Consider the following 27,436-nt stretch of genomic DNA (forward strand, 5'->3'; position numbering starts at 1 on the left):
GAGGTCGCGCGCCATCCGTTCGTCTGTCCCGTTCATCCGTCTCGTTACATGATACCCGAATCTTGTAACGAATTCTTCAGTATTGTTTCGGCGATCGCTTTGAAAACAAACCTATTATTGTGTGTTAGTGCTGGCTTCAAAGGGTATGCGACGACTAGCTTTCGACGATCTAGAAAATACTTGCTTGATCTGATTGAACAACAATGAAAAAAAAAAAAAAACTGTGAGCCTAATACTATATCTTTGATAACTAGAAACCAGAAAAATGGATACTAACGTTACTAGTACTTGTAGCCTGTGTGAGACTGAATGATAAAATCATGATAATAAAAGCAGCCTATAGTTAGCAAATCGTCCAATTCCTCACAAGCGTCTTAGTCAAACAAAAACTTACTGTGGGTATATTTTGAGATTCATTCGATTTGTTTGATTAAACCGCCATAGCAAGTATTTTGCACCTTTGGATGGGTCATTTCCACCTGTATAATCTGGGAAATAGCGTTCTAACGGTACTCGGTTGATTTTGGAAACAAACAGATCGATCTTGTTCAAAAACAATATCACAGATGTCCGTAAGAACCACCGTGAGTTGACGACTGACTCGAATAGTACGAGACTTTCCATCATGCGATTCTGGTCATTTGCCATGGGGATTTATAGTTATTATAGCAGTTATTACAATACACACACACACACACACACCACACCACACCACCGAGTATCTATATGTACCTGTTTGGATTCCTCTTGCAGAACCTGATCATATTCACTGAGTGCCACACAGAATATGATGGAAGTGACACTTTCAAAGCAATGAATCCATTTTTTCCGTTCTGACCGCTGACCACCGACATCAAACATACTAATCATTCAAACCGTCAAGGGGAGACAATAAGTTCCTGCGTTTTTCTCCATAATGAAAAGGATCTTACGTTTAAAAAAAAAAAATGTAAAAAAACTCTTACTGAACATTAAGTTTTCCCATCAAAAACCAGGTTTCCGTGATGCCCGTTGTTTTTAACCGTGCTTGCAATACGTCGTCGACAGTTGGAATATAATCGGGCTGCGAAACGCGTTTTGCATGATTTAGAAAACTTTAAAAAAGAAAGCCGAGGGTTTTTGGTTAGTCCTCCTTTTTTTTATATATAAACTCAACCTCGTTCTGAGCGTATTTTCTACTGCTACTACTACTTACTATGAAGCAGAATCCATGATATAAAATTGACTAGAGCCTTGCTGGAGGATCTCGGGTGTGCTATCATCTTGCCAAATCGTTTGGATCGCCGTGATCAGGTCTGCGGGTAATCCTTCATCCGGTGGTATTTCGATCGGCAAGACATAATCTTGTACAATCTTTACGGACACCTTTTTTTTTTAACATATATATATGAATACTTCTTTTTGATTTTGGGAGAAAAAAAGTCAAGAAAGAATTTTTTATATGGATAATAAATACCTCCTCGTTTCTAGGATCGCTGAACTCTGTGTTTAATTTGCGAGCACTAGTCACTAGATCTTTAGCGGAATCGACAAGATTCTTGTGTACGATCGATCGCCATGCTCTCAGTTCATCTTTGGAATAACCTTTTTGATGAATGATTTTCATCTGCTTGACAATGGTGGACTTGCCAGACTCTCCACTGCCTTTTTTTGTTCTGGTTACTTTAACTGCTGTGTGTGTGTATGTGTGTGTGTGTGTATAGAACAATAATAGCGCGAGACACTGGGTGCCTACCTAGTAACAGAAGCTTGCATTCTTGTCTATTCCGTTGCGAGGCCAGCTCGATTTCACGGTCTATTTGGATGCTACGCTGTCGACGTTCTCTTTCTTCTGATGATGTACAGATACCCAATATTGAAAGCATCGTTTTTTGTTATTGAACGGTGCTGTGAGTGAGTGTGTATGTGTGTACTTTATGAAAAAAGAAAAAAGAAGGATGGAAAAAGGGAAAGGTAGAAAAAATAGGGGTGGGGATGATGGTGGCAATCTTAAACACGCGCACTAATACTAGACAGACACGTATCAAGTAGAAGTAGTAGCAGCACTATGTAGGTAAGACACACACACGACGAAGACGACGGCGACGACGGGTACAAACCACACGAGAGGTAATATCTACCACGTTTGAAACCGTGCAAAAGGAAAAAGGAAAAAGATTATGAGTTTGATTAAAAGGAAAAAAAAAAAAGTAAGGAGAGTATAGAAGACCGTTGTATATACGAAACGAGTAGGTTAAGCAGTATCACAAAACGAGGAGAGGGGGGTTGAGCTTCATCATGCGTAATATGTATATGTGAGCGAAGATGATAAACCTCAGGGAGAGAGAGAGAGACAGATTAGAATAGTTAATAGAGAGAGAGAGAGAGAGGGGGGGAGAGTAGGGGTTCAACTGAGAGAGAAAAATAAAATAAGATGCCATCATCCATATCACAATTACTTAGTACTCTCTCTCTCTCTCACTCACAACCACTGTGATATAAAGACACGCACACTCCTTGCTGCTGCTAAATCTTATCCATTTTGTCACGTTTTTCCAGGACTTCGTGGCGATTGAGGAGGTGATATGGTTTTAGTACATACTTCCATTAGTAGATGCTCAGCTTATGTATATATTTAAGGAACGGTGATTTTTCTTGCGTGTGTGTGTGTGTGTGTGTGTGTGTCAAAGCATATTATGTCTGCGTTTGCTTTTTTTTTTCTTTTCCGTATCGTTTAGTACGCATCATAATTCATTGGGTCGTAAACGCTTCCCACGCTTCTGTATCATGTCCACATCTATTGTAAGACGGCATTAGAAAGCCTTTCTTCTCTCTCTCTCTCTCTCTCTCTCTCTCTCTCTCTCTTAGATTCTCTCTCTCTCTCTCTCTCGTTAACTATCCCATGTAGATATCGTGTAGATTGTACCTTCTTCCTCGTTATCTGGTACCGGATTCAACAGCTGCGAATGCGTCCCAAGACTCAACAATGTTGTTATTGGATGAGCGGGAGCAGGATCTGCCATATATCAACAAGTTAGCATATCATATATGAACATAATATAAAAGTACTGTCAACAACTGTTCATCTACTAACCTCCTCTCTGCTCATCTGATGCACGTCGCACTCCAGAATGCTCAGAGCTTCTCCTGGCAAAGCCGTCCAGCAGCGGTGACGTGGATCCACTTTTATTGCTCTCATCTACAGCAGCAGTATTGCTACTACTGCTGCTGCTGCTGCCACCACCACCACAACCACCGTAACCGACAGGAGGTCGAAGTGTTGTGGTGGAAAAGTTGGCACTGAATGTGTTTATGGATGGTAGCCGTGGTGGTTGTGGTGCCGGCGGTACTATTTGTTGTCGTTGTTGTTGTTGTTGTTGCTGTTGCTGCGAAGAAGATGGAGATGAAGAGATTCCAGGATTATTGGATTGTACTTGTATTGGTGTCACTGGTGATGCAGACGGGAATCCAGAAGATTGCTGCTGTTGTTGCTGCTTTTGCGGCCGAGACGATGAGGATATAATCGACGGTGAATTCGAAAAGGACAGTTCTTGGGATCCTTCCCTGGAATAATCGTTCGGTAACAGTGATGATGATAAATCTTGCAAACGGACAACTTGTTGTTTCAATCCATCCACTAATAATAATAATAATAATGATAGGGTTCACATTAACCTCTCCTTCTCTCCATCACTCTCTCTCTCTCTCTTTTTCCTTTCACTGATATTACTGATGGATGCTTACAGTTGACGTTCTGAAATAACTCAGCTACAGATAAGAAGCCCGGTTTCTGATTAGATCGCTTGCATAATATGCAACACAGCACAGAAATAATTCTGGAAACAAGGAATGGGATAAGAGCTTACCTGAAGATTCGCGTGATGCCGCTATAATTATTTCGGCTATATGAGAAATTATCTAGATAGTACTGTCAGTGCACCTGCCCAAACAAACTCCATCTCATCCACTGAAACTCCCATTGAGCGAACCTCTTGTTGTCCACTTAGCAGACTCCGTAGAGACGCAGTTTGGACATGAAGCACCTCGTACGCCTTGGTCATGCTATGTAAACGCTCCTCCATGTCCAAGATATGTTTGTACATGGGTCCGTAGAGAAATTCATCTCCTTCGTTCGGAAAAGCTGATAGCGGCGGGCGATGCTGCAAATGATGACGGGATTTGGCACTTTTTCGTTTTATATTTTTGAGGTCTTCAATGGCACCTCGCCGGAAATGAGGATGTTTAAATTCCCAGTTCTGGCTTTCTGTTGTTAGGTTTGAATGTATCATATCGTTGACCTTGTGGAATCCATACACTAGCAGCAGCAGCAGCAGCAGCAACAGCAATTAGGCAACGACGCGTGTGCGATCAGCAAATGTTCCTCTCTTTCTCTACTCTTTCGGCGCTTCTGACACGCATATATACACGCCCCGCCCGGTATATCCGCTTTCTTTTCGCGTTCCCACATCAAAACAAAGAAACAGGTTGGCACTTACTGTTCAACTGACGAACAAAGCTCTGCCAATTATTGTGTTTGAAATATTGTGGTAAAACTGTCCTAGAAAACGATGTAGGATTGGTGACGCTGAATAGATCGCCGTTTTGAGACCATGATATGAGATGATGGATCGACGAGTCTTCCAGCATTCTATACATACGACAAACAAACGTCATGTTAGCAACACATACTCCGGCAAACAACTTTTTTTTTTTTTGGACACCACGCAATGTACCCGCGATCTTCACACACACACACACACACACACACACACACACACACACACACATACACACTTTTTTAAGATCACCCCAGCGCTCTTTGCTCGTTTCCCTTATCCGTGGGTTCCCACCGTTTTCACATACTTGTACAATTTGTTTACAAACGCGGCCTGTGACCTATTCACGGCCGTTGTTCCTGAAGACCCTTCTGCATCAATTTGCTGTTGTTCGCTATTAGACACTCCATAGTCACTATATAGATATACAATACACGCATATATAAACCATAAACATATAAGCATGGGAGCAACTTTCGGGATTCAATTGCATTCATGGCTAACCAACAATGTGGATTCCCTTTTGTCAATTTCTGATCCCTCCATTACCTGTTGTTATCGACCATGAGCTGCTGTCCTTCTTGAGTATTTTCTCCAGAAAAACCATACCCTTCGTTGCTGTTGCGACTGTATTCCGTGCTGCTGCTGCCATCAATCATCGTGTCTGCACACAATCCATTATCGGCAAGTGCTGTGTGTAATGGTATAATTTTGAAGGAGTGTGGAACGGTCGTTGGTGTTAAAATGATTGTTGACTATATAACGGAAGCTTGTACTGTGTTGTATGTGTGCGTTTTGTGTGGAGGCAGAAGAAGAAAAGAGTAAAGAGTGCGTATATGGAGATTTTCGCTCGTTTGTCCTGGTGTTGACGGCCCTGAACGGTACTTGAAAATGGTAAGTTGTGAAGAGGTGTTGTTGCTACAGTAGAAAGTAGAAAGTATAAAGTAGGCATTGCCAGATTCTTGAATTTCTAGTTGTGGAGTTTTTTTTTTTTTTTTTTTTTTGCACTTACTCTTTTGGATAACACAACAACGTCCACCCAGGCACGGAAGAAAGTTTTAAAAGGGAGGGGGAGCAGAAAAGCAAAAGGGGTTTTAGGTGCTTTACAACAACACAGACAGCAAGAGGGTGAGTGGAGAAAGATACCGCGAGTGCGTGCGTGTATTACTTGAAGGGTACTTGTTCGTTCGAGTCCAAGATGAAACCGAAAAAATATAGAGTTCGCGTTATTGTTAAAAAAAAAAAAGGCCGTTTCCCCGTCAATCAAATGTGTTTTCGCGAATGTTGAAAGTTGCAAAAGGACTTTTGACTACTACACCACTAGGACTTCTTTTTTCTGCTTTTGAGAAGCGTGGTAGCTTAAGAGAGGGGTGAGTGTTTTGGTTGGGGAAAGAAGAGAGAGAGAGAAGGTTCGGAATACAAATTAGCCGTACTATCGAAAAGGAAGAGAAAAGAAGAAGAAAAGGCAAGAAGCTTTTTTCCACATGGGCGTTCTAGATGGATCCTCTTTTGGTTCTCTCTCTCTTTTTCCTATGTTATAGCACGTATGTATCAGGTGATGAGCTTTTGACCTGTTCAATAGCTCAGCAGTGATGTGGGGGTGGGGGGGAGGGAGAGAGCGGAGCGTGTGCGACGTAAGAAGATTCGGGAATGCATTCGAACGCTTGCCTTATATATCACGATCACAAGCACATTTTGGCAAGAGAAAGGGTGACATGATGAACAAAAAACAGACAGCATGGTCATCGAACGCACACATGGATAAATACAACCCTGTTTCGTTCTCCTTATTACCATGCTGAGCTAAAAGCTACTACTCAAGGGCCAAATACTGTAGCGCAAGTAACTGGCAGCAGTCTGTTGTATACGTATGCGTCGAGAAGAAGAGCCTTCGGTGGACCCCGAGTTCCGAGGCATCAACTGCTGCTCTTATGTGTATTGTCGGTATGCACCGGTTGACATGACACAACCGCAAGCCAACGGTGGGGCGATAGCAAGGAGGTGAAGAATGCTACTGTAGCCCTACAACAAGAAAGGTTTAGATTAAGTTTAGCTTCTTAAAAAAGCAAATAATAGTTCCATCAGCACACCCGCGACAGTAAGAAGGAATAAAAAGAACGTCTAAGAACACCGTCGAATAGCCGAAGAATAACTCTGGTTCCTTGTTCTTTTGCCCTTCTCTCTCTCTCTCTCTCTCTGTCTCTCTCGTCTAGCCTGCATACAAGTTAACTTTCTTTTTGCCAACTCAGCATTAGCACTATGCAGACTGCCTAAGCGAATAGGAGTGGAGTAGTAGTAGTGCTTGATCTAGTGACCTTCCAAGCGTGGCGAATCTTCGTTTTGAATGGTGCTCACACACGCCAAACAAAGAACAAGATTGGTTTTCGGTAAAAGTGTGCCGATAAGGCATGTTCTTCATTCTCAAAGGACGATATGACCAAGAGTCGGCCTTTTTCAAATATTAAAAGCACAAATAAAGCTGCGCATCCAAATGGTCGTCCAAACTTCTGAATCACACTGTCACTACTGTAGCAGCACTTCCCACGATGACAAAAAGTCATACCCTAATACTTTAGCGATTCCGTGCAGCAGCCAGGTACATATATCAAATGCGCATCTACTACCATTGAGCTATTTCTTATACACACTCTCACTAGTTAGTGCACTCTGTATGTTTTAATACTGAAGCAAGATAATACGAGACGAAGAAGGATTATCGGCTTTTGGTAATAGCCTTTTTTTTTTGTCACACATTGGGCATTGCACCATGTCACTATAAATACGCATCCACGTTCGTTTGAGGATCGAGAACGAAAAGAATCTTTTTTCATTTATAGAACAAATTTCGGGGGTAAGAGGAGAGAGAGAGAGAGAGGGGATAAACTTAGCGAAAGGAAAGAGGACAGACAGGGTCATGTAGCACAAACTAATCGAATTAAGTTCTACCCACATTATTCGAGAACACTGGCTGACTTTTTCTAATCTGTTATACTTCCGTTCCTGATTTTAGAACAACGCCCCCATGTTCAAATACGGATAAATACATGCTAAAATGTGAGCAACGCCGCAATTAAAAAAAAAACAATTCATACTCATCACTATATACTATAATGCAGTGCATTGCTTCTTTATTTTGATCTCAAACAGCTTCGAGTTGACGCAAGCAGCTACTACAGGAGTATATGTGCTTTCTTTCAGATAATTCTCTGTGCCATAAATAGGACCACTTTCCGAAATAACAGCTAGTGACAAGAGTACTAGGGAGAAAAGTTTAATGCCTCATTATCAACGATATGCACACCAACTCGGAAAAGAATCCACAGCAGCAGACTGGTTTAGAACAATACTTATTCTACACCTTCCTGCACAAGAAGGTACTAACAAGTGTCGAGCGTAATTTATAATCTCGAAGAATAACAGCTGGCGGAAACCATCTATGTATTTCTGTTTGGACGGAGATTATGTACAATTTACGACGCTTCTGCATCGTCGAAAATCTGAGATGCTTTTTTGAAGCCTTCAAATAAAGCATTTGAAAGCTTTCCAGAGCTTTTGAAGGTTTTAAAATGCAAACATGAATCTCCAAACGATACGTATCAGAATATGCTTCTGCTTGGGTGTTCGTGGATATCTATAGTACGTACATACATGCATGTGTAAAAAGACCGTCTGATAGGAACTTTGCCAGATACCGCCCTAGTTCTACATGACGGCAACACCATATGTCTAGATCTACGTGGGGTTGTCTAAATCACAGAACCGAGACATTGTTTTTTGCAAAGGTGCCATAGAGCTGGACCTCTAAGGAACGTCTGTACAGCTTGATCGTAATCGATGGTGATGTTTTATCTATGTCCGGGAAAGGATTTGCAAGTGCAAATACTAGATCATGGTTCTGGCTACTTGAACGTTGATGTGCGTAGTTAAGACAGGTACATTGTTATATCTGGTTGTTGGTGCAATGAGCTGTCGAATTCGGTATGTTATCATGCATCTCGCGCGACCAACGAAACAAAAGTTGCTGTGGCAACAGAGCCTCTTATAAAGACCATAGAACGTTGATTTCATGCCAGCAATTCCAAGCTGTTAAAATCCATATATGTATAGAACAGATCTGCCGTATATAGAACGGTGGAGTAATACCATGGTGCAGTAGGCGTTACTGGATGTATATTTCATGCATGCGGAGTATTTCTACCATTTTCAAGTCTTCGTCTTGGTTGAAAATATTGAGATCCTTGCACTTTTGCTGGATGATGTCTTCAAACCGGACAAACTTGTTCTACAGAGGTGAATCAGTTTCCGTCCTCTTGGGCTTCGATCGTACCTATTTGTCTGGAGCAAGAATCCTCTGCTTGTCTAGTCGACGTTGCGTTGCCTTATCACTTTCGAGGACGACGACTGTGTCTCCAAACCAACGTTAAATCTAATGTGCCTACAAGCCAAGTGGGAGAAACTGATGATTGACTTCTAGTAGTGGTTGGAAAGGACTTAAGGAGGTACACTATGAGTGCACAATCATTGGGCGGTTTATTCTGCTCGTTTGACTTGAAGCATGAAATCTCACTCCTATAACAACAGCCTGCTACTACTTTGCAACAAAACTGTTAATCAGTCCACTTTACATGATATAGCAGCTGGTTGTTCAGGTGGAAAAATTGACGGTAAAATAAACTTCCGACCACTCACAATTTTGCAAATCGCGCAACTGAATCCCGATTTTAAGCACCAGCAAGCACTTCTTTGAACCGTCTCTTTTTCGAACATGGTACGTACGATGATACCCTGATGAAGGATGGGGGAATGAGTGACGCATGGGAGAGAAAAAGATAAAACGAACGGATGAACGGCATACGACGACGGATGGATGGATGAAAAATGGATTTGATGGTTGGAATACACATCATCCATACGACATGCGCGGCTACACGGGACAAATTGGGGAATTCAATTTTGACGATTCATCCACATCTGACTCTTTTTTTTTTCTCTTTCTCCCACCAATTATCCTTTTTTTTTTTTGTGCGCATGTAGTCCAAGGGTACTACCTCGTTCGGTAAGCGCCAGACCAAGACGCACACCTTGTGCCGTCGTTGTGGCAACCGCTCCTTCCACAAGCAAAAGAAGACCTGCGCTAGCTGTGGCTACCCCTCGGCCAAGATCCGCAAGTGTAAGTTTTATTGGGCAACATGCATATTGGGAGAAATTGCACCGAAAGGTAGAATGGAATTCTTGTAGAACAAAGTCATTAATTTCGAGAAATCCAATAGTCAACTGGTCCGAGAAGGCTAAGCGTAGAAAGACCACTGGCACTGGCCGCATGAGCCACTTGAAGAACGTTCACCGTCGTTTCCTTAACGGTTTCCGCGAGGGTAAAATATCTTTCTGGCTGAAAGTGTTTGGTGACTAGATATGACGTAGAAGCTAACGTATGTTTTCTTTTTTCGGTTGTGAATTATCAGGTACTCAGGCCGTCAAGCAGACCAAGGCTGAAGCTTCTGCTTAAATATGATCCACGATTATCGTCCCTTGCTTTAAACCTACCAGAATAAAAAGCCAACTTTGAACATTACACAATTGCTGCTGCTGGTGCTGCTGCTGGTGCTGCTGCTCTCTTCCCTTAATATTGCGTAAACATTTTTATGTTATGGATACACACAGACGGTTTGCATTGGTTCAGGTTATTGATTTTGTAGAGTGGGAGCAGGAAAATAAAGGCAAGAGAGGTGTATGTTTGCAATTATAGCTGGCCCGAAACATTGGACGTATGGACAGAACCTATTCGAGTGAAATGAAAATAGCCTGTGCGACCTTGGATTGTTTTTTAAAAAAGCGACGTTTCTTGGGGCAGGATCGCCCCTTCTTCTTCTTTTGCCCCAAAAAAAAACCATTTCTTTTATTATGTCAGAACGGGTACCAACGCTTGCAAAACGATCAACGTACAAGAAACATTGTAGGAAACAGCTCACCGAGCAGGAATATCGTAATATTATGTAACTTATACTACAAGAAGTCATTGCTTATTTAACTGTAACCAAACCCTTTGGATCTGTTGAGACTAACATTCGGGGTACCGCTTAACTATTATTACAGGGACAATGGACCCCAACGACTGCGAGAAAACCCTGTGGGCCTCTTGAAAAACATTGCGATGCATTACTCTGGAACAGTGAGTGGTATACTGTGGTGGTGATGGTCATCTGGCCACTCCTGTTGCTGATAACATGAACACGCCCAACTCCCCTTACAATATCTCGTTATGCACGGTTATGCAGTTGCTGAATATGCTATATACATCCTCTGGTGCTTTTTATAAAATTTATGTAGGGCTGGCGTGGGTACGAAAGCTTTATTGGCACCAGGCTCTTTTATCCGGGATACGCTCAGGAAATGCAAGATGATATTCTTAACAGCCAATCCGGTAAATCTATTTCCTTTGTTGATTACCTAATTTGAAATCATCCTTTTGGCATTTTAATTGACAGCGATAAAACCACGGTGAAATATGTAGTCCGAGATTTGATCGAGGAAATGGCAGAACAGCAAACGCAGCAGCTTGAGGCAGAGCAACTATCCAAGGGCAAAAGGAAGAAATATGATCGAGAGAAGCAAAAAGAGGCTCGTCGGAAAGAGCTCGAAACCATGGCCCGTGCAATGGCTGTAAAATGTGTGACAACTATGGAAGACAAGAAAAAAGTCAGGTATACAAGGATCACATACATACACGCAGACACACATTCGCAGTAATGGATAACAATTAACACATGTCTGTTATTGCGACAGATTCTTCGTTGCAGTGGTAGATATCGCTTTGTCCAGAATATATGACCAGGGTGTGTACATCAAAGAAAGTCAGTGGGAAGAGGTAACGTTAAGTTTGCGGCTCTACTGTCTCAAATGTTGCACAAAACCAACCAACCAAACAACCTTCGTCTTGATCATCTATACACAGCTACGAAAGATTGCCACGATGGCTCAAAAGAACAAGCAAGCGCTTTTGCTTTTGCCATCCCACAAGTCTCATGTTGACTACCTCGTGATCAATTATGTCATGTTCAGACTAGGTAGAGACTAGCATTGCGATTAATCCGCTTATGACTTATTTGATCCTCATACTATCATTCACCTTTTTTTTTCTTTAAGGTTTCCAAATCCCACATATCATCGCTGGTGATAACTTGGATATTCCTGTACTTAGTACGCTGCTCAAGGCAAGCGGCGGTCTCTATATTCGTCGCGAATGGGGTGGTGATACTCTGTACAAGACAGTTCTTGAAGAGTATATCAGTCTAATTTTCGAAAAAGGGCGTGAGTATACTACCAAGCGGTGACGGGAGAGGCTGGCCGGTTGACACACAGTATAGACGAACGTGCGAGAAAGGCGGGAACATGCAAGAAACGTTTTCATAATAACTTATGCAATCATGATTTGTCTTAGTCAATTTCCAATGTTTTGTGGAAGGGACTCGATCACGTTTAGGTATGGTTCTCTGTATCCTTCTACCATCGTATAAGAAGAAAGAGGTAAAGTCGTGTTACTTAAAAAAGAAAACTATCAATGTATTAGGCAAAGTGTTGGCGCCAAAGTTAGGTATTGTGAAAATGGTGCTGGAATCCTTTGCAAAAGGTCGATTTTCAGATTGTTGGGTCGTGCCAATGACGGCTTCTTATGACAAGATTATGGAAACGCAAAGGTAAGTGTTATGTGTATGTAACGTTACACATTTGTCTGGAGCAACAGAAGCACATCGATGACGGATCACACCACCTCTGACTTTCTTTACTTGTATGAAGCTATGCCGACGAACTTTTAGGCAATCCAAAGCAAAAAGAAAGCCTCTTGTAAGTCGGTTTGTATGCCAAAAATTTTTATTGAGTGTATAAATGACGGCTAAACAGCTCCCCTCGCTCTTGTTTTATCTAGAGGTGTCCTTGGAAGCGCATCTGTGCTTATGGAGAAGATGGGCCGTGTGGATGGTAATGCGTTACACAGTGCACTACAATTTTTATTTTGGGAGGGGCAAACACACTATAAAGCTATTAGTACTGACTGAGCATACATCATCTATAGTGCGTATCGGCAAGGCTTATTCTTTAAAGGGATGGATAGAAGAACAGACCAAGCTGCGTGGGTGAGTTGCATTAGCAAAAGCACCTTTCACTGCTTAACCAACTTTGCCTAACAACATCATCACATTGTAGTCCGCTCGATCTGCTCCACAATGACGAACAAAAAAGCGTTGTCCTGAAATCGTTTGGATATCGGTAAGCAACAATTCAAAATTTAACCATGGTGATTTCTGCGGAAAACTAACTACTATAATCAACTCAAATCATTATAGAGTGTTATCTGATATCGTAAGCGTCTTTAATTCTTTTTGCATTCTAACCCAAAGATGGATGATTTGTCTAAATAAGGGTATTTAATCATACCAGAATGCCATTACGCCTGTGATGCCATCGGCATTAGTCGGAACCGTAATTCTGACGCTGCGTGGCCGGGGCGCGGGTCGAAGCGAATTAATCCGAAGGGTGGATTGGTTGACTCAAATGATCAGTGCTAAGAATGGTGAAGTGGTGGCTATCCCTGGAATGTCTACTGACGATCTTGTGGATAGGTAAGGAAGTAAAAAAAATCAAAAAGTTGTCGAAAATGATATTGATATTTAGCTTAAATATTTTTACTAACTACTAAAAAAAAATAGAGCCATCGCTATCCACGATCAACTTATCGGTCAACGTCGCGAAAAGGATCTGCTAGAACCAACATTTTATGGCATCGATCGTTTCGAGCTGTCTTATTATCGAAATCAGGTCATCCACTTGTTTGTCGAAGAAGGTTAGCAGTTTGACTGATCCGTGATCGTAATAACGTGCGTTACAATATCTCTAAAGTTTAATTGTTTCTCTTTTTATGCTACACTATTATAGCCATCATCTGTGCATCCTTGTATACCATTATCAAGAAAGGCGGAGGTATATCGGATCAACGCATGCAATTTACTGAGTTGCTGGATGAGATTACGTTCTTGTCGAGTTTGCTCAAGATAGACATGATTTACAAGCCCGGCACGGTTGAAGATAATACGCGTCGTACACTACAATGGCTGGTGGAGAATGATGTGCTGTACTTTGATCAAGAAGGTTGGATTGGATTGTCCGAAACTGAACGAAGCATCGGACGTGAAAACTACGGTCAGCGTTTTTCCTCTAAATATGGTATGCAAACTATGCGAGGACACTTCAGTTGACATTACTGCTTTTCTGGGTAGATTTCTTATGTTTCTTGATTTGGCCATTCATCGAATCCTACTGGCTTGCATGCGTGAGCTTGTTTACCCTGACGCCACCTGTACGAGCCCAGCAAGATAAGCCAGTGTTTGTTGATAATAGCGCATTCATGAAGCGTACCCAGGCGCTAGGTAAAACACTTTACTACCAAGGAGATCTTGTAAGTAGCAAAGGACTTTGTGCAATTTGGAATTCTCGCGACGGATTCTAATTCTTTTGTTTTTTAGAGTTATTTGGAAGCTGTCAATAAGGAAACAGTTGCTCATGCATTTAATCGATACGAGCAACAAGGCATTCTGCTGCGCACACATTACAAACAGCCCAGGATTTGGTCCGAGGTGGCACTCGATGCAAAATACATACCCGAACGCTATAATAGCGTCTTGATAACAGAAGGTCGTTTATGGGGTTTGGCTGATCATATCGGCAAGTTTAGACGTGAAGGCAAAAACCGAAGAGATAATGCAGCAGGTATGAGTAAATATAATTTGTTCCTTTGGTTATGTGTTTTTTTTTCTATATTTTGCATATCTCATACTTACAGAAATAATGGAAAATAGTGAGCTCGCGTGTCTTGAAAATGGCACAGGATTTAGCAGAACAGAATAGCCAGTTGTCAGCAAACCAAAAGACTTTTTTGAAAATCGCCAGTAAATTGTAAATTATCATCGTTAAAGTATTACCCTATAGGAAGTACAATTTCAATCGAGCAACCAATATTACCACATCATCTTGACGAACATAGCATTTACATAATATCATAATAAACGATCCTGAACATGTTCTATAAACTAGCAAAATATCACTGTCCATAACATGGTGACAAGCTAGAAGTACGAAGAGTTAGTTTTACACAAAATATATCCTACATGAGCTATCTTGATCCCAATCTGGAATCAAGCAGATAAACAGCCCTTGTAAATTGATCATGCTACAAACGAATCAAGATGGGTCCGCAAAGAAGCAGTTAAGTAATTACAAGATATATTTCTACTTACAGGCGCTCTTGGTTGGTTAGTTAGCTGTTTCTCTCTCGCGGCCTTCAGCATGATTATTTACGGTAGTCCATCAGGGTATTTGACATATCAATGCCACTATCATAACATGTGATAACAATGGTCAACTACAGTACAACTTATATAGTGCGTGTGAATTACATGACTTTTACTGTACTCACCCGGGAGTCATCTTCCGATATTTCGTTACTTCGTTCTCCACCTGAGGTCAGCATGTTATTCTGTTTCTCTCTCTCCTTCTTGCCGTCACCATCGTCAACTTCTTCTTCTTATGCTCTCTGTGCTTAGCTCGTTAGCTCTCATACAAACCTGTCGACCTATATCTTCGCATTACACTTACTTTGTTTTTCGTCATCGCTATTTTCTCCCAAAACTGTATTAGTAACTCATTCGTATGGTTGTACTTTTGTACTGTACTTGTATGTAGCTCTTACATATTTTGACGAAGCAGTGGCCGCCGCCAAGGACTCGCCCTATTTATCTAATGATTGAGCCACAAAGTACGTATCGATTGGATTCCCACTATAAGAATGGAACTCTTACTTCTTGCTCCTGTGTCTGTCAATCTTGTTCCGATGCAGCTGTTTCAGTGGTACTTGTGGCTTACCACACTACTTTGAGATTGATTAGGACAACTCAACCCACTTCGCCGTCTTCGTAACTATATAATGCAGTAGAGAGAGCACCACACACACACGGATGAATTAATATAGGTAATACATAATCAGCCCTATATCAATAATCCCTCAAACATGGATCACGATCGAGAAAAACTCAGAACCAAACATTGTGTACACATTGTTCTATTCTCGAGTAAGTCAAAACTTCCTTTCGATCTAGACATCTGAGTTGAATGAATAGTACCTGTCAAAGAGTATGAATCAATTCCAACACAGACAAAGGTAACACTGCATCAAGGAACAACTGATTAAGGCAAAGATAACTCTTTACACTTGGAAGACATCATCGTGGCATCCGAGCTCCACTTTCCTCATGCTTCATAATCTTAGTGATTTCCAATATCCGGCATGTCCGCAATTCGTCCATCGATTCATCCAAACGGAAGTTTAGACAGCATCTCCAACAGTATATAAAGAGTTGTGGATATATCTAAAATTATCTCATATTTGACTCTCGCTGTATTTAATATTTCTTCTATCTTTTTTAAAACCGATCCCTTTTCTTTTACCTATCAACAACCCACAGATTTATCACAAAAAGCCAACAAACATGCGCATGATATTGGTGTGTGATGGATACATTGTCTTTTCAGCATGTATGGCAGCGGCACGAAACACATTTTTACTGCTATTATGCTGGGATTGACGTAAAAGATATGAGGTTGCTCGACCTATCATTCTATTATTGTCGAGCACACGTATAATCTTTGCTACTGTACTTAAAACGTCCCATCATACATTTTTAATTTACAGTACATCCTATTGCTATTGTCTATTTTATTTAAGTAGATGTATCACGTATAATACGTCCTAATAAAGAGCATGCAAAATTTGCATCTATAGCTAGTAATAACAGATTAAGTAATAGTAACAGTATGCAACAGACACGAAGTCATTTCTTTAAAGAGAATCAAAGGTCCTCCACAATATAAGATGGAGCACTAAGTTCATCTCCCTTTAAAGGATCATCACTTAGGAGATAAACATAGCGAATCTACTATGACTATATTTATAAATATCTATGAGACTCCTTGATGTTCTGCATCTGTACACGAAATGAAAAGTATTCTTTCAACCTGACTGGTTTGGCGTACTTCACTCATTAATAATGTATGATTTTGCATGGTTCGTGCTGAAGTCTGGCTCGTGGAACATACAAAATCCACAATTTGGAACGGACCAGCACCAGCCCTCGCCATATAAATGTTGCCCGAAACCATTCAATTCAGCCAAGCACATACTTTGCTGTATCATGCCCATTTTTGCCGAACGGAAGGCTCACGGTTTATACGCCCGTTCTTGGAGTGGGAAGCTAGCAAAGCAATCTGTTTACGTGATGTTGCGAGGTATATGCAGCAGACCTTTTGGTAGTACATAAGATGGCTGCAACAGCGTTAAGAAAGTTCAATTTGTGAATGAAGACAATCGAAAGAGTAATTGTCGAGGTAAGTAAGCGCTCGCACACTTAATAGCATCTGACACTATATGCCTAGTAGGGCAGTATACCTTTCGCTCATAAATGTTACTTTATCTTATTTCTTCTCGTGTCAAATAAAACGTCTATCTCATTATGGTCATTTTACGTATGTTTGACTGCAAATGTAAATACGCGTAATCCCCACTTTAAGCACCATAAAACTATTTGAACCATTGCGGTAGTTCACCATTACCATAGGTCAAGTATGTATGTCACTGATTTGATACATAGCAGTTTTAACCGTTGCTTATTAATAAGATCGTATGGTTTATTGATCCACTTACACATATATTACAAGGCGGGAGAATTAATGCAGTTTGTATGGCATAAAGGTGTTAAAAATGGATTTGGAAGGGTGTAATCAATGAAGTGAGAAAGTACTTTATGAAGTACGCGACTTTTTACTTTGCTCTATTGGTGTTGCAGCATTGTTATCGGTCAGAATTTGAGCTTTGTCAGACTCGCCACCTGTTTCTTTGAGTGTTCGTTTGCGTCGGATCGAGGTTGATGATAATACATTTACTTTTTCATTGCTTGGTGGATTACGGCGCTTGATGCTCAAGGTAGGCAGTACATTAATATGCTTTGGTTCTGTTGTTGGTGCTGCAGACGAAGAAGCTGCTGTGGTGGTTTCGCCAATTGTGGTAACAGGGCGTGCAGGCCCGTTGGTGTGGATCACCGTACACTCATCTAGGTCCATTGCCTTCCACTTTGCAATAAACTTTTCTGTGGACTTTTTGTTGCTCGCCACGTCCTCAAAGTTGAGGTTCATAAAGTGATTCCAAAGTAGAGTGTATCGATCCCGAGTAATTTCCTTGCAACCTTCCTTCTCCACCGTGTTGTCGCTCTCATCATCGAGTTGTACCACAAAAAATCCAGTAAGGTGATGTCCACATTCTTCAGTAATACCCAGTGTCGCCCAAAAGTCTTTAACAGTCATCTTGTCGTCATCATCATTGCCCTTGAATGACTTGAGTAGACGTGATTTTGCGTCGTCTTCAAATCGTGGCAGGACCTCGGCAGCCTCGGCTTCAGGATCATATGGGTAGCCGTATTTCCATAATGATGATGATGATGCGTCTTTCTTCCGTCCAATTTCGTAGTTAGCAGACTGCTCATCATCAATACTTGGAATACTCAACCATCCAACCCGCTGCTTTCTCATAACAGATGCTGATGCGTTATTGCTGTTCTTGCTTCCAGATGTCATCCACTTCCACCAAGATCCGAATAACCCGGACTTCGCTGTTGTTGTAGTAGTTGTATTCTTTGTTGGCTTTTGTTCTTGTTTCGTCTGCTCCAAGGACACTGTCAATAGTTTGTACCACCAACGAAGCAGATCGCGGTCTGGGAGCACCTGTTTATCATTGTTATTCGCCGACTGGTGGAAAAGGTACTGTCGTTGCGACCGAGCAAACACGTGGACGGTACAGGGCGACACGCTTTTAATATACGCTCGAACGACTTTGCTAACAATGCCCTTGAACGCGCCTGTTGTATCGACTTTACCGATATAAACAGTCTTTTCGATTACACCATTGGAATGCACAGTCTCGAACTCATCGGCTTCTATACCGCACACAAGTTGCTGTTGCTTTTCTCCTTGTTCTTGCCGTTGAAGATCTTGATGGTGTACATCATTGGCGCTGTCTGCCTCTTCTTTGATGCTGGTGGTGCCTGTAACCAAGATCAAGTGGTGTTGCGATGTCGTTTTCTCGTCGCGAAACAGCTGACATGGAGTAGGTTGGGTGCGAACGTCGTAAACATTGAATTGGGTACCGCTTGGAAGCGGTTCAAGCAGTAATTGTAATTGTTGCGAAAACGTTCTGGTAGGCATACGCGACGAGACAGAAAACAAGGTTTGACTTTCCTCACGTTACCGCGTTGGAAATTAAAAAAAATAGGAGCTGAGTTCTGGATACACTTGCGATATCTCGCTGCCAATGCTACTAGGTTTCTTGCCGTCATTAACGCATCTTTCAGTGATGTTTGATGGCCGCACTAACTTATCAGACGCTACTCTTGAACAAGTTGATGGCAGAAGCAGACACAAAAGGCCACCGATACACAACATTATCTTCTTAAGACTGGACGGTGTTCTCAGTTTTAAATACCGGATCCGTCCCTTATTGCAGCGTTGCTCCCACATCAAGTACTTGATATTATCGCCTTACTCACGATTCAACAACGTATCTCCAATCAACATCTATACAGCTTATGAGCTGTGCCCTCTATTACGCTACATTATGTGGGAATGCAGCGAACCAGTCATAGCAGACAGATGGATTTCACTATCAAGAAGCACGAGTGCTTATATTAAGTAACTGAAAGGAAAGCATCGAATGATGGCGAGGAAGGCAGTATGGCTTATGAACTGCTATTCAACGGCAAGGGACACGAGAGGATCATGCCGATAGTAGTAAAATCGCAGCCGATACTAGAACATTTACGTATAGTCGCCTGTGGTCTTTCTGATATTCATTGCTGGGATGTCTTGGCACGCAACCAATTCACACAGCTGACAAGTTTGGGGTTGACGGACATCACTGGTATGTCAAGCGAAGATTGGTCCCAGATTTTGCTCATGCAGCAACAAAATGAGATCTTGGAAGTTGGAAATCGCGCTGGAATAACGCAGTATCTGAACAGCATTATCGCAACCATCGGTACGCTGCAACGGCTCCGTATACTTTCCTTGCGAAATTTCCTTCACATGTTCAGCGAGAATAGCGAGAATCCTCTTTGCGATCTTACTCCGCTTCGACGTTTGCAACAGCTTGAAAAAATGCGTCTCACGAACATACCCATCGACAACCAAGGTCTAATGCAGTTGTGCGAACCATCACAGCACCCACTAGTCAGGAGATTAAGCTTGAACCCGCACATCACCGTACAGTAATAGTGTCGACGACTTTCTCACAGAGGCAGGATGGATTGTGTGGGCACAACGACTTGAGGAAACCAAAATACTGAATCTGGAACTGACAGCCGTGAAAGGTGTTACTGGTGCTGTCCTTGAGCATTTTAAACAAGTCGAAAGCTCGGTGCTATAGCGTGTTTCACGGATCTATAGTCTCACCAATGCAGGCATCAATGCTTTTCGTATCATTGAAGGATCTAGTAAAAAGATTGAAGTCGTGGGGTGTTCAGGATTATCTCGGACAGATGATCTTCGTATGCCATACAACATATATTTAATAATTGAGTACCATTGCGGTGATATTTGCAGTCTGGCTTGTACTTTTATTTATGATGAGCTGATAAACAATATTGGCAGCATGTTTAATTAATCAGTTTTCCAGGTTGGATTGTTGTGATATCTGTATAGTCAAGCATCGATTTGAAATGTTTACATATACACTTACTAGATCCAGGATTGATGGAAAGGCAGCACGATGTGGATCTGGTCGGCAGCGAGTCTGGTGCCCTTTCAAACCTGAGCGAAAGCACAGACTAATTTTTTTTGGTTACCCTATGCTTTCCTTATATATCAGAAATGCTTGTGTACCCTTTTTCGTCACAAAAGGGATCACCTCGCACTCTATATGATATAGTCTCTGTGACAGAAGAGAGAAAAAAAATGAAGTGAGAATATTCTTTCTTCCGTTGTTGAATAGAAAGACCATCGTCGCCTCCTCCCGTCTCCCTTTATGACCAAAAAAAAGCAGTCTGTATGCTGTATGTATGTGCATACGCGCGTTCCTGTTAATGTCGGGCAGTGCCCGGTACTTGGATTTCATTGGCCCAACGTGCTGCTGCAACTATACTCGAACCGCTTTGAGAGTTATACTACGCAGAGGACTTATTGGAGTCAAGTTTACTGACAAAGGTCAATATTTATGGTAAGCGGGAACATTATCATCTTCCACATGCTAGGATATATACGGGATCAAGAACATCTTTAAATATAGCGATTCCCGGAAAGTGTTCCTCACTATTTTCTGGGCACATTCTAACTACTACAGTACTTTGTCTATTTTAACTCTTTAACAAACTCATGAGCAATTGTTCAGTAAAGGAACCAAGTGTCTTAAGCTTGATGCTTACCAAACGAACAACAATACGATAGCAAGCTCAAAACGCCAGAGAAAAGGCAAGCCTAATACAAGACGCTGGAGTGCTACTGTGTGCTGTCAACCAAGATATAAACATCACCCTAGTAAGCTTCCTGGATCCCAACTCCGCTCAATGGATTGGATAGCATTGTAATACCCTGCAAATGCGGTAACGAATAAACAACAGCATTCAGGATGTCTAGATTATATAACTGAAGTCATCCTGGCAATAGCAACATAGAGAGCAAAAGCTAGTTCAGTCTTCCTTACTCTCAAAGAAAGAAAAAAAGAGATGCAAACGAATTATTGAAAAGTAATATGCAAAAGGCAACCATGACTGAATCAACCCACACTTGTGACAAGCATTTACTGACGTGAGTCAGCAGGAAGCAAAGGTAGTCTAGGAACGAGGAGCTCAGGAAGAGCGCAACACAGATCTTTCTTCTTTGGATAGTGACAAGTGATGCGTGTGTCAAACCTCGAACGTTCCAACAGCTTTCCCTTGAAACGAAAACTCCGTAGAGTGAAAGCGCATTGTTACGCAACGATTTGGCCAATTTATTGGTACTCAAAGTGCACAAAGGAATGGCGGGTGAACAAGGTGATCAATGGAGCAACGATTACGCGCAAAAGGGTCAAAAGATGTACAGTAGGAAGTCATCGTTTATGTGTTATTCTCCTGATCGTCCCAATGGATCTTGAAACGCTGCTCAAAAAAACGTAGAATCGCACAAAAACAAACGAACCGATTAACTTTATCAGCAGCAATGAAAATAATGAAGGGTGAGTCAGTTCACTAGCGGCAGCGTATACTTACCATGAGCGGACAGCTTATCTGCGGCAGCACATACATACTTGGATAGAGTATGAATTCGGAATGGATGGAGGGAGGTTACACGGCGTAGTTCAGAGAACTGTTGGCGGATGGCGAAAATTATAAAGCAACAGTAGACAAGCACGCTTCACAATAAAAGATAACGATCTTTGATACACTGCAGCGTTGAAGTCAAGTGTGTGTTGTATCTATTCCCGCACACCGCACATGCAGTCAAAAGATACTAGCAAAATGGAATCGTCTGTGGACTACGCTTTATACTGTTTATCTTGTTGGGTGAAATGGAAACTGGCTGCTGGGAGGATCGTGTCCTTGATATTTACTAAGCAACTGATGCCGTAGAATCTGTTAAGCTGTTTACCGTGTCAGACAATCCTATATTGCCATTTTATTGCACACAGAAAAGCATTTCTTCCGTAAATCTACATGCTCATTCACATTCGTGTCTTTGTTTTCGCTTGACACGGTGCCGTGCACGGACCCCCTCACAACCAAGCGGCGACAGCATCGGAGGTACAGCAGCCCATAGTGAGAGACACGTACCATTACCGCCGAAGCACGCTTGTCTACTTGACCATCAGGTACCACTCCTCCTTTCATTTCCTTTGGTGCTGTATCTTTTGTTATGCCATAGTAGGCAACCCACAAGTTAATACGCAACCCGTTATCTGGGCCAATGAGAATTCACGGGGATTTGAAGTCCCGAACGAGAAAAATGTCTATATAAAGCGAGCAATTTCGCCTTTCTTTTTTCTCTTCTCTTCAGTTCGTTTTGGTACAGCTTTGATCTGTAGTACAGATGCACTGCTCTGTGCCATGATCGGGTCATTGCTTGTGCTGGCTATTGTCATAATTCTTCTGATGATCGGCAGATTCAGTGGTCCGCGCCCTGAAGAAAATTTGCAATATATACCAGTGGGAATGTGGTCATATACTCCGGCAGCCGATCGTGAACCTTCGGGTGCATGTGATGCCAACGGTATATGTTGGGATAATTGAAACGAACTTTTTTTTTATTATTTATTACACACAAATAAGAAAATGATAAACAAAATAAAAAATATATTTTTCTTTTTCGCACTTTCCGCATAAACGTTTTACCGCTTTTGCCTCGCCTTTTTTTTATGTGCACGACAAGTTCATTTTTCTTTTTTCGCGAACAAAAAGCTAATTACTCCCCTCTCCATCCATTCACAGCTCCGTGCTAAACCAAAGCGGGGAACAATGACAGTGGCTCAGTAACACGATCACAACGCGCTTTATCACGCTTTGGCACTCTTTTTCACCTTCTGTGTTCGCCTAAATTGCCAAAGTAATTGTCAAGAAATAAAAATTGTTACAGGTGAAAGAGGAGATGCACTTTTTTGTCATTTTCCGAGACACGGCCGTGCTTTCTTGACAAGTATTGCTTTTAATCGCGAGAACACGTTGTCCAGGGTTTTGGGTGCACGTTGCTGCAATGGATCGCGTTTCTAAATTTGTGTTGAAGGTAAAGTGACCAACACTAGTCGTGAGAACTGCTCTTTAAGAGATAACAGGAAGAGCGAGAATGTAAAAGCCTGAGGCTGTGCATTTCTGAGAAAATTTTGGGTATTGCCTGGTTTCGAGACACACAGCTTTGGACAGGAGCAACGAGGGAACAAAAATTATCGCTTTTACTGGACTAGTCTGCTACCGGTCTGATGAGTGCAACGGACGACAAGTATATCAGAAATAACACCAGAACCAGTGTTATTATCTGGGGTTATAGCATAAATTATTTAAAACCCCTAAGTCTAGTGTAGTGGTACGTTTGCTTGTTCTTGCTTGTCATGAAACAATCTTCCGAAAATTCATGTACTTCATGTTTCAAAGCGAAACAGACACTCTTTATATGATTGAATAATTAGTATATTTCTAAGACATACGTAAGCCTACATATAATATAAGGCGATAGAATCTCATTCTATTGGCCTGCACATTAGTTTTCGTTTCATTCCATAAAATATTTCGTCGATCTATTTGATATACTATGTCAGCCAGACGTCCCTCACACCAGCAACAACGACGACGCCGCAGTAGACAAACAGCACAAAATCCTGGCAGCGACATACCAGCATCCGATTCAGAAAATGCTCAGCTTCATGATACTGGACACACAGACAATGATTCCTTAGTTTCCAGCATACCATCTTACCAAAGTAATCATGCAAGAAGACAGCGACGGCGATCAGCTCATTCTCGTAGGGAATCCCGAGCGGAGCCGCAGCAACAACAACCATCAGTCCGCCCTCCACCGGTTGACAGTCTCAATCAAAGCATTGAAGAAGTTGGTGATACGGCCGGTCAACTAGCCAATACAGCGGCGGATATAGATAAACCTCGAGTTCCACCTAGTGATTATGATGATGCATTGAAACTACGGTTGGATTTAAATTTAGATGCGGAAATAACACTCAAGGCTAAGTTACATGGCGATGTCACCCTCTCACTGCTGTAGTAGCATAGATTTCTTTTCTTTGATCATCACTGTACTTTAATTTTTTATAAAAAGATGTCAAAATATACAAAATTATGTTCCATGAAACGATCTATAGACAACGAGCTGTGGTGAGTGCTCACCAGACGAAAAAATGGGTGCTTTATATATCATTCGAAAACGAACAGAGATACATCTGATGTCATTATCGTCACTGTCCTGTTTTGGCTTTACAGTTTGATTAGTTGAATCTGGACTAAAATGGCACTGAAGTGCTTACTGGATTTTGCCTAAGCGGATGGTGCTTTTTTTAGGAGTAAGCGGATGGTGGTGTTAGTATCACGTTACAGTATATCGATCGTTCTTGTAACCTGTCAACGACATGGTTTCTACATCAACGGCATGTTCTCCAACAGTAAGAGCATGCTTCAATTGCCAATTGTTAGTAGAAACAAACAGTAGCAGCATATATATATGCTTATATAATATGATATAATGTTCCGCTATTTGCCACGACCACGGTATTAAACCTCGCAGCTCTTGATTTCAAAAATTACAACTATTACAATGATTTATATATAATACTAGCGGTCCTTCCTCGCTTCGCTCGGATGAATGAGCCCCTCCGCTTCGCTCCGTGTCATTCAACGGAAACGCGTCGCAGGGGGGTTCCCCCCTTGACCCCCAAGTGGGGGGCAAGCCCCCCAAACCCCCCTGTCAAGCGAGGTTGGATCAATGTTTTGGTATTAGATGCTAATTGTCTGTTTTCAAAAACAAAAGCAAGATCATTGTGCAGTGCGAAGTAGTCTATCATAGAAAGTCGTCAAAGTTGGATACTTAACTATCTCCAGTTTAGAATGCAATGCGAAAAGAAGTGTTGACAAAGATGATGTAGTGATATTGATTAAAAGAGAATGGGCGAGAAAAAAAGAGAACAGGCAATATATAAAAGAGAATAGGCAATATAAAAAAAGAGAATAGGCGATGTAGAAAAAGAGAATAGGCGATGTAGAAAAAGAGAATAGGCAATATAAAAAAAGAGAATAGGCAATATAAAAAAAGAGAATAGGCGATGTAGAAAAAGAGAATGGGCGATGTAAAAATAGAGTAGGTGACAAAAAGAATTAGAGAAGGACTTCATGGAAAACAACATTTCGGGTATTTTGGCCTTGCTGACCCGCGATACTTAAGTTCACGGGAACTAACTTGATTCTGATGGATGAAGGGGTGCGGACGCGTGATATGGCTACATGAAGTAGACCGTGGGTGAAAGGAGGTTTAGGCAAGTAGAGGCCAACAGTGTTGAAACCCTGTGCCTTATTGATGGTCATTGCAAATGCCAGGCGAACAGGGAATTGCGTGCGTTTAAATTGGATGGGCGAGCGTGTTTGCGATGGTGTGAGTGTTATGCGAGGGATTAAGACAATGTTGCCAGCATGAGGTCCAGTGGCTATTTCAGCTTCAAGTACATATCGCTGGAAAGAGCGTACAATCAGCCGTGTCCCATTGCAGAGACCACTTTGGGTGTGCAAGTTTCTCAAAAGCATGACTGGGCAACCGACTTTGAGTTTTAGCAAGTGTGGTGGGAGGTCGGATGGATTCATGGAATTGAGCAGCTCTAGTGGGTATGTGATTTGATCCTCTGGATCATCCACAGTATCTGCGCTCGGGAATTCGTGGATAGTGCCTGGGAAATGGTCGAGTATCAGATCGTTGATTGCTGAAACGTCGACATTTTTTGGAGTTAGAATGGAGCGACTGATGAGGTAATCGCGATCCACGTGTGGTGCGTCAAGGCTGCCGTAAATGGCTTCGATGAGCGATTTAAGCACTGCTGTACGATCTGCGAGCGCGACGCATTTGGTATCACTGGAAGGACCTATTACGATATACTTTACTGTGAGTACTACCGCTTAATAGTAAAAAACATGCAAAGTAGAAGAGAGGATACAATGTTGAGTACCTGGCAAAAGTCAACACCAAGGACCATAATTTTTCCACCAAATGGAACATCGGCAAGCGCGGGATCGTCATGTCTCATGATATTTGGATACGCTTGTACGTATACGTTGATACTTGTATTGATACTTGTGTCCAGCGTGTTTAAAGCGATGAAACTTCTCATATGATGAAGGACGTGAAGTGAGCTTCATCTCGTGTTAATGAAGGTTATCCCCTTAAGTCTTTCCTCGATGCGATACCCGTCTACTCACATAGTCATACATTCATGTAGAACGAATTTCCTGATCTGGAGGAGCCACACATTTCGGCGCGTCATAAACGTGAGAGAGCAATCTGATTGGATAGATTGAACTGGCTCAAATGCCGTGTTCATTACTACTATATAACCGTACGGCCGCAGCAATCATGGGGCTCTTCTTCCTCTTCGTCAACTTTTCTAAACCAAAGCTATTCAAGGTGAGTGTCATTGGAACGGATTAGAGGATCGGAGAGTGTATGTTTATGGTGGTGAGTGAGAAGAGTGTATGCAACCGGTTGTGAGTATACAGTGATTTCTTTAAGATCCGTTTATCTCACTTTCTTTCTTTTTTGACACAGACTTTCTTTCGTCTTAACCTGGTCCTTCTCCACTCAAAGCACAAATGCAAGAGTAAGTACAGTACAATATGGAAAGTGTGAAGTGTACTTTGAGGTTTTGCATGTGGATGTGATATACGAAAGAAGATATGAATTTCGACGTGTCTAAAGTTGTGTGTGTACAGCATACAGTCGCTAATGTTATCCTCCTTTCTTCTCTGCTACTACTATAGGATTCTGACTTTTTGAAATGGTTGGTTCGGTTTGTTGTTTGCATCCCACCCTTAAGCATAAGCAACAACTGTAAGTACGGTAGGGAATGAAATGTGAGGATGAGTTGGAGAGAAGTCGAGTGTCTGTTGGAGGTGCTGATGCCATGACGTGTCAAAAGTAGCTGCATATTTAGAACAGCCTGCTCATGATCTCTCTCTACTTCAGGTTTCGCTTTATGCTGGTTGGGTTAATTGTGTCCTGCGGACAAATAATAGATAGTAAGTATAAGCAAAAGGGGACTTGAACATTGGTATGATAGGTGAGTAGGATGACATGGG

At 41.8% G+C, this 27,436-nt stretch overlaps 8 protein-coding genes across 8 annotated transcripts; 4 read left to right on the top strand and 4 right to left on the bottom strand.

The window, feature by feature from the left end:
* Positions 1-44: 44 nt before the first annotated feature.
* BDB00DRAFT_753911 (guanine nucleotide binding protein, alpha subunit) lies at positions 45-1,865 on the bottom strand (the record flags this gene model as incomplete). Its single annotated transcript, XM_053118722.1, has 8 exons — positions 45-97; positions 259-305; positions 395-633; positions 733-862; positions 966-1,094; positions 1,196-1,353; positions 1,457-1,644; positions 1,736-1,865. 8 exons carry the CDS (start codon positions 1,863-1,865, stop codon positions 45-47), a joined length of 1,074 nt encoding a protein of 357 aa, XP_052985141.1.
* Positions 1,866-2,573: 708 nt separating this feature from the next.
* BDB00DRAFT_324161 (uncharacterized protein) lies at positions 2,574-4,348 on the bottom strand. The gene is made up of 6 exons (XM_053116943.1): positions 3,969-4,348; positions 3,846-3,897; positions 3,724-3,747; positions 3,074-3,616; positions 2,906-2,995; positions 2,574-2,776 (listed from the first exon to the last, which is right to left on the bottom strand). Exons 1-6 carry the CDS (start codon positions 4,266-4,268, stop codon positions 2,724-2,726), a joined length of 1,062 nt encoding a protein of 353 aa, XP_052985142.1. The 5' UTR covers positions 4,269-4,348; the 3' UTR covers positions 2,574-2,723.
* Positions 4,272-5,517, bottom strand: BDB00DRAFT_797069 (HSF-type DNA-binding-domain-containing protein). The gene is made up of 3 exons (XM_053121519.1): positions 5,085-5,517; positions 4,843-4,950; positions 4,272-4,627 (listed from the first exon to the last, which is right to left on the bottom strand). Exons 1-3 carry the CDS (start codon positions 5,192-5,194, stop codon positions 4,447-4,449), a joined length of 399 nt encoding a protein of 132 aa, XP_052985143.1. The 5' UTR covers positions 5,195-5,517; the 3' UTR covers positions 4,272-4,446.
* A 2,134-nt stretch (positions 5,518-7,651) lies between these two features.
* On the top strand, positions 7,652-10,411 carry BDB00DRAFT_924689 (ribosomal protein L37e-domain-containing protein). Its single transcript, XM_053128785.1, has 4 exons — positions 7,652-7,909; positions 9,570-9,705; positions 9,806-9,907; positions 9,998-10,411. The coding sequence occupies exons 1-4, from the start codon at positions 7,829-7,831 to the stop codon at positions 10,039-10,041; spliced, it is 363 nt and encodes a 120-aa protein (XP_052985144.1). The 5' UTR covers positions 7,652-7,828; the 3' UTR covers positions 10,042-10,411.
* A 2-nt stretch (positions 10,412-10,413) lies between these two features.
* Positions 10,414-14,758, top strand: BDB00DRAFT_797081 (uncharacterized protein). The gene is made up of 20 exons (XM_053121520.1): positions 10,414-10,528; positions 10,629-10,704; positions 10,863-10,956; positions 11,047-11,236; positions 11,319-11,400; positions 11,488-11,599; positions 11,679-11,843; positions 11,974-12,015; positions 12,103-12,229; positions 12,330-12,377; positions 12,460-12,512; positions 12,607-12,667; positions 12,738-12,800; positions 12,878-12,893; positions 12,972-13,153; positions 13,241-13,374; positions 13,467-13,730; positions 13,808-13,986; positions 14,054-14,297; positions 14,387-14,758. Exons 1-20 carry the CDS (start codon positions 10,437-10,439, stop codon positions 14,485-14,487), a joined length of 2,325 nt encoding a protein of 774 aa, XP_052985145.1. The 5' UTR covers positions 10,414-10,436; the 3' UTR covers positions 14,488-14,758.
* A 2,486-nt stretch (positions 14,759-17,244) lies between these two features.
* On the bottom strand, positions 17,245-18,853 carry BDB00DRAFT_797088 (histone acetylation protein-domain-containing protein). The gene has a single exon (XM_053121521.1). It carries the CDS (start codon positions 18,834-18,836, stop codon positions 17,382-17,384), a length of 1,455 nt encoding a protein of 484 aa, XP_052985146.1. The 5' UTR covers positions 18,837-18,853; the 3' UTR covers positions 17,245-17,381.
* A 66-nt stretch (positions 18,854-18,919) lies between these two features.
* On the top strand, positions 18,920-20,256 carry BDB00DRAFT_797089 (uncharacterized protein). Its single transcript, XM_053121522.1, has one exon. The coding sequence runs from the start codon at positions 19,362-19,364 to the stop codon at positions 19,896-19,898; it is 537 nt and encodes a 178-aa protein (XP_052985147.1). The 5' UTR covers positions 18,920-19,361; the 3' UTR covers positions 19,899-20,256.
* A 3,644-nt stretch (positions 20,257-23,900) lies between these two features.
* BDB00DRAFT_866951 (uncharacterized protein) lies at positions 23,901-24,368 on the top strand (the record flags this gene model as incomplete). The annotated part of the gene is made up of 1 exon (XM_053126287.1): positions 23,901-24,368. One exon carries the CDS (start codon positions 23,901-23,903, stop codon positions 24,366-24,368), a length of 468 nt encoding a protein of 155 aa, XP_052985148.1.
* Positions 24,369-27,436: the final 3,068 nt, after the last annotated feature.

The sequence above is a fragment of the Zychaea mexicana genome, assembly GCF_025766255.1.
Source record: "Zychaea mexicana strain RSA 1403 chromosome Unknown BDB00scaffold_3, whole genome shotgun sequence".
NCBI classification, from domain to species: Eukaryota; Fungi; Mucoromycota; class Mucoromycetes; order Mucorales; family Lichtheimiaceae; genus Zychaea; species Zychaea mexicana.